Source organism: Dipodomys spectabilis, unplaced genomic scaffold, assembly GCF_019054845.1.
Source record: "Dipodomys spectabilis isolate Male_0828 unplaced genomic scaffold, ASM1905484v1 ptg000030l, whole genome shotgun sequence".
NCBI lineage: Eukaryota > Metazoa > Chordata > Mammalia > Rodentia > Heteromyidae > Dipodomys > Dipodomys spectabilis.
In genome coordinates, this window is record NW_024870707.1 from 2264755 (window position 1) to 2271006 (window position 6252).

Sequence of the window (6252 nt, forward strand, 5' to 3'; positions counted from 1 at the left end):
TTGAAGGCAATCCTTTGTCATGATACAGGACTACACAGAATGTATTTTTTTCTCTTTTATTTTTCCTTCTTGAATTCCTCTTCCTGAGGCAGTTGGCATATGTCATTGGGAATACGTTTGTGTATATCTGCAGACATCCATGCATGCACTTATGCAGAACATTTTGGAAAGAAAAAGGGGATTCTGGTTCACATATAATATGAATGTAGGAAGTTGTTTTTCTTACAACACAAGGTTACCTATTTGTACCTACTCTCTCTCTCTCTAATATTATATATATATATATATATATATATATATGTATGTATGTATGTATGTATGTATGTATGTAGCACTGGGGTTTGAACTCTGGATTTCATGCTTGCTAGGTAGGTTGGTGGTATACCACCTGAGCCATGCTCCCAGCATTTCTTGCTTTCTTTATTTTTCAAATAAGGTCTCAAGTATATGCCTGGGCCTGTCTGTACTGCCATCCACTTTATACTTCCTGAATAGCTAGGACAACAGGTGTGTGACACCATACCTGGCTTTTTATTGGCTGAAATGGGAGGGGGGGTCTCATGACTCTCTCTCCCCGCCCCTTGGCCTCCAGTTGTGATCCTTTGGATCTCTGCCTCCCATGTAACTAGGTGTGAGCTACTTCTTGTTTTTTAAATGATTACCTGCTGATTTTCTTGTGCTTGCCTGAATCTCCTCTCAGGAAAAATACAGTTTACTCTTTGCTCCTCCTAGGTCAAGAAAATCATGCTGGGATATTTTACCATCTGAACATTTTGTGCATTATGTTCCTCCAGACCTTTCTTCTTCCTTCCCCAAGATGCTGCCGTGTCCTTGAGAGGGAAAGTGAGCGAGTGCGCCTCAGGTTGAGGTTCACTGACATAGAAATCCTGTGTGGGATTCCAGATTCCACCAGAATGTTTTTCACCTCTGTGAACTTTGCTGTTTGCTGGTTGGGCACCTGGAGTTTGAATGGTGGTACTGGCGCCGAGTTTAAAATGATTTTGCCTGCGCGTGCTTGGGACCTGTGCCTATACACTCTTTTTCTCTTTCTTACCAGGACCAGTATGTTTTCCTCAACCAGTGTGTTTTGGACATCATCAGAGCCCAGAAAGACTCAAAGGTGGATCTCATCTACCAGAACACCACAGCGATGACAATCTATGAAAACCTGGAGCCTGTGAGCATGTTTGGAAAGACAAATGGCTACATCGCTTAGCGGTCCTGCCTCTTCCGGGAGTGAGGCAGCCCGTCACCCCCACCGCGAGGGAAACGCCCGTGCCCACGAGTCTCCTGTCTCCAATCTTAGTCCTTTGTTCTGTTCTGTTAGAACCATCTTCCAGCGAGTGTGTTAAGCCGTGGAGGTGGAGGAGTCGGGGCTGCCAGGGTTCGTGTGTGGGCGTGGATGGATCGGCTGTAACTCTGCCCACCAGTGGGATGAATTCACTTCTCCCCCTCTCCCCTTGAAAATTGTGGAAAACCAGGAAAAGTGAGCTCTAGGATTTTCCTTCTTTTTCTTTCCCCCCCCCTTTCTTCAAAATTGTTTTTCCTTTCTTCTTCTTCTTTTTTTTTTTTTAAGACTATTTTCTATGATTCACACGCTAAAGCCAGGATTGTGTTGTGTTTTGGATATATTTGAAGTATCAGAGGCCTATTTTTACCTACTGTATCTTGGAATCTCACCGCTGGAAAATACTGCATCGTGGGTGGGTGGTTGTTGTGTAGGGAGGGGCACGCGCGGAGCCCCTTCTGCACGGGTTTTCTATTTGAACATGTGCCTTTTTCTGAATAATGCTTCCACAGGCAAAACTCAGTAGATATCTCTATTTTTGTATTGAATCTCGTAATTGGAATATATGGGATATTTAAACAGTAGTTTAGCATCAGAGGTCTGCCTGCTGGTCACATTCCAGCCTCCCATTTGATTAGAGGAGGCCTCTCTCTCTCTCTCTCTCTCTCTCTCTTTTTCTCTCTCTCTCTCCCCACTCTGCCACCTTCTCCCACCTCCACATAACACTTTTCTTCCCTTCCCCTTCTCCTACTTTTCTCCAAAGACTTCTGTTTTGTAACTTATGTTCCCCCCAGCCCTTTGGTTGGGTGAGAATTTCTGTAGGGGGTCGGGGTTGGAGGGAAAGGGAGAAACAGGAACAGAAGGAGTTCATGGTTGACATCGAGTCTTATGCCTCTCTCTTTCTCTTTCTCATTTTTTTTTTGCTGCCCTCCCCCCTTTTTCTCATTGCTGTTTTTGGTAAGAAGGATTATTTAAAGGTGCAATATGTGACTTAGTGATTCACGATGCTCTGTGTTTTTAGTCATGTTTTACTCAGGTTGGCGTTTTCTGTGTGTGTGTGTGTGTCATGTGTACACTGTGTGTGTGCGTGCATGTGTGTGTGTGCGTGTGTTTTAAAAAAGCGTGGCAATCTGTGAACATTCCAGTGGTGAGCTCAGTGTCACACTAACCCTACCCCTCCGAAGTCCACTGGCTTTCTTCTTTCTGCAGTGACACTTAACCGCCCGCCATCTACTGTACATAGAAATACTAAACTCTCACCACAGTTGTTCTGATAAGTTGAGGTGTACAAAGTTCGATTTGTATCAAAGATGTAATTAATTATTTTTAAAACCTTTTCACTATACTGCTGCTGTAATTACTATGATTTTTTTTTACAAAAGAAATATGTAGATTAAACCAATTTTTTTTTTTTTTGCTTTGGGTGGTGTAGTCACCAAGCATTTAGAATTTATGTGGATTTTATTTTATTGGTACATAACCTGTAAACTTCTCAAGGCATTAACATGAAAGGATTTGTTTCTCGTTATATTGTGGCTCAGGTTATATTTTTGAAGGTTTGAGTTTCTTCTCCCATGGACAATGAAGTGTATCCAAGGGCTTATGAAGGAATCCCCTGGGGATGACAGAGATGTGGCCGTTTCTTGCAGTCACCCATCCTTCTGGAGACGTCAGGACTGCCGGCCTGTCCTGTGAGACATGGAAGCGCGGGTCCTTAGACGTGGAAGCTTGGGGCAGCCGCCACTGTAGTCGGGAGGGAGCGTTCTCCGGACGCCTGGCTGCTCGCTGGCACTTTGATGACTGGGTGTGTTACTGGCTAGCTTAGGGAGAGGGGGGTGGGGCAGCCACGGTGGACTTTCACAGCCCTGGATGTGGTTTGGAGAGGCAGAGCTGCGTGCCCCCCTTCCCTGTGAGGTACTGAAGGGATACAGAGGAAAGGTCCCGTGGTGTCCTGTGTTGGGGAGAATTTTACGTCTCAAATGGAAATTGCACTTTTTTGTTGATTTTTTTTTTTTTTTTTTTTTCCATGCTTGGGTAGGAAGAAGTTTTCCCGGCTCTTCAATGAGGATGGGTGGCCAGGCTGGGCGCCCCGCCTCCGCTCTCTCTCTTTCTGTGTGTGTGAGTGTGAGTGTATGGGGGAAGGGAGTCGCTGGCTTTGCAGGTGGGACTCAGGGAAGCCGCGCAGGACCCTGGCTGTGGGCGATGGCTTCTGCACCTTCACCACATGGGTCTGCGGTGAATGCAGGCCGACCTCAGGGGGAGGGCACAGCGGGGTGCAGAGGCCCCCGGCTCCCCTCTCCCCCACTCCAGAGTGTCAGAAAGCACGGTGACCACTACCTGTGTTCCGTCCCACGGGGGTCTCCTCAGCCCCACTGCCAGGCAGAAATCAGAGGAAACAACCTGCTCCTAAAAAGAGTCCTTGAAAAGATTAAAGCAAAAATATACATACTGTAATTAAAAAAATGCAAAGCACAGGCCCCCCCCCCCCCCCCCCCTCACCGCCCGCCTGATCGGGGCTTGGGCAGCTGTCCAGAAACATGGAGCTCCGTGGCATTTCCAAACCCAAGAGCAAGGCTGGTGTGGAGAGGCCTGGAATGCCCAGTGGACAGGCAGGCCGGCCCCACGCGCGCTCGTGGGGGGGTCTGGGCTGCGATGAGGGGGACACGGATGTGGCCAGGGACGCAGAATGTGTACGTAGGGGGGACTCCTAAGGCTGGAGCGGGCTGGAGACAGAGGACAGATGTTCCTGGGGGACGTCCCAGCCTCGGGAAGAATGAACTGGATCTGGAAGGGTGCAGGGCAGTGGTGGGTGTGGTAGAAAGCCTGGCTAGCAGTGTCAGAAGCTGTACGCAGCCCATGGAGAGTTTTCTATCAGGGCAAGAGGTAAAGACCGTGGCCCGCTAGCTTAGGGATGTAGGCCATCCAGCTCTCTTCTCAAGAGCAAAAGCGCCCTTCCCTCCCCGGTGGAGGAACTGGCATTTGGTCTCAGCTCTCCCCCAGCCACATTGCCACCTCCAGCTAGACTCTGGCAAACCCACCCCCGCGGGGGGGGGGGTGCTTTGTCGAGCCGGGGCTCTGGGTGGGGAGGGAGGGGGAGGGGTGGGGGTGGACGCCGCAGCCGATTGTGCTTGGGTTCTCACCGGAGATGGACAGAGCTGAGCTTCTTTTGAAATGATGGATCGCGTCACTGGCTGAGCTTCCACAAGAGGTGGGTTTGCTGCCCAAGTCCCGAGTTTTCAGACTACTGTGTAACAGTGTTGTGTGTGACATGCTGTGCGCTTTCTTCTCTCCCGGGGGCACATAGGAATAGGCTGTGTTGACATGGACTCGAAACTGTAATTTTCTTGTAACTATTTTGGAATGATGCATATTTCTAATGTTTGTGATACTTGTACAGAGCATTGCTGTTGTTGCTTTTTTTTTTTTTTTAAGGAAAACAATGGCCTGAAAAAAATTTTTTAAACTTACAAATACCAAATATTAAAAAAATGTCAACACATGCCACCTTGTTTTCTTTCTTTCCTCCCTTAACTGAAATCAGCCTTCGTAAAAACAGTTTCCTTTGGGTTTTCCTGGGTGTTCTCGAGCAATCATCCCACATACTACAGACTGGATAGTTCACACACGTGCACACACACACACACACACACCTGAAAATCCTGGCCTGTGGAGGTGAGGTGTGAAGGTGTAGCCAGGCCTCTCCCCTTCGCTGGTTTTCTCCTTGTGGCCTCCCACAGTCTTCCCTCTGCAGCGTGTGGGTATGCATGTGAGGGTATGTGCGCACATGCGTGTGCATGCATGCGCACGTGTGTGTGTGTGTGTGTGTGTGTGTGTGTATTGCATCTTGTCTTGCAAGAACTTCACTTACCCTAGATTAGGGGCCTTCCATGACCTCATTTCTAAATCTAGTCATACTCTGAGACACTGAGGGGAGGACTCCAGGGGATCTTTGGGGGACACAACCATCATACATCCCGGAGGAAGGGAAGACTTGGAAGACCTCACTGGCTGTGTGGGGTGTGGATCTGACTTGGTACAGGCGCGTGTGCACACCTGGGGTACTGGAAGCATTGTGGCTGAGGGGTTTGGAGGAAATCTCAGAATAGGTTCATTTGGGTAGTCCTTAAATTTCATCTTTGTGCCTTGCAGCAAACTATGCCTCAGACTCCACATCCTCCGGCCTCAGCTTCCCAAGTGCTAGGGTTATAGGCACGGACCACACTGCCCAACTAAAATGGTTTTGTTTCTTCATGCAGGCAATTGTGGACAGAAGCATTTTTTGTCTGTAAGATTAAAAGAAATTTCCCTTGTACCTCGATTCCCTAAGACGGTAGTGAAGACTTGATTATGACCAGCCGTTCTGGCCTGCTAGTGACAGCACTTTGCTGGTGGAGGAGGTGGTGTGGAGGTCCTTCTGCTATGCCAGGCCCTGCTGGGGTGTGGAGGCCGGAGAATGAACAACACATTCAGGCGCTCTCTCAACTGTTGCTTTTACAAAACCAGGAGGAACTGGTTGGGCTTTCACAACTCACTTTGGGGCCGAATGTTGGGAGATCTTTGTGGGAACACATGAAATTCTGGGGCTTTGCAGGAAATCCTGCAGGCGGGTGAGAAAGCTGTGACTTGAAAGTCGAGCTGCACACGGGTGATGTTGGTCAAGATGCGTTGTACTCAAGAACCAATTTGTTGAATGGTAACATTTTCGGGTACAACTCCTCAAAGATAAAATAATTCGAAAAGTTGAGCTGCCAGCAGTTTCGGATGCTACCACTAGATAGCGCAGGAGGACTGCATGGCGGGGGAAGCAAGAGGCGGAGAGAGAAAAGAATCAGGATGTGGATAATAAAAGACCCTACGTCAACAGCAGGCCAAGAAAGTGTACTTGTTGGCAGCTGGTAGATTTGTCTTTGTGAATTACTTGGTATGTTCACGCTAAAAGATAGAAAATTCAAAAAGGGGAAAAA

The 6252-nt window shown here is 48.1% G+C and overlaps 1 protein-coding gene across 2 annotated transcripts in view; it reads left to right on the forward strand.

The window, feature by feature from the left end:
- Positions 1-3744, forward strand: part of Ptprj (protein tyrosine phosphatase receptor type J) — a 43674-nt gene extending 39930 nt beyond the window's left edge. For both annotated transcript variants that reach the window (XM_042675591.1, XM_042675592.1), the window contains one exon: positions 1058-3744. In XM_042675591.1, coding sequence (XP_042531525.1) covers positions 1058-1216 — 159 coding nt within the window. In that variant the 3' untranslated portion in view covers positions 1217-3744. The remainder of the gene's footprint in view (positions 1-1057) is intronic.
- The last annotated feature ends 2508 nt before the right edge of the window (positions 3745-6252 follow it).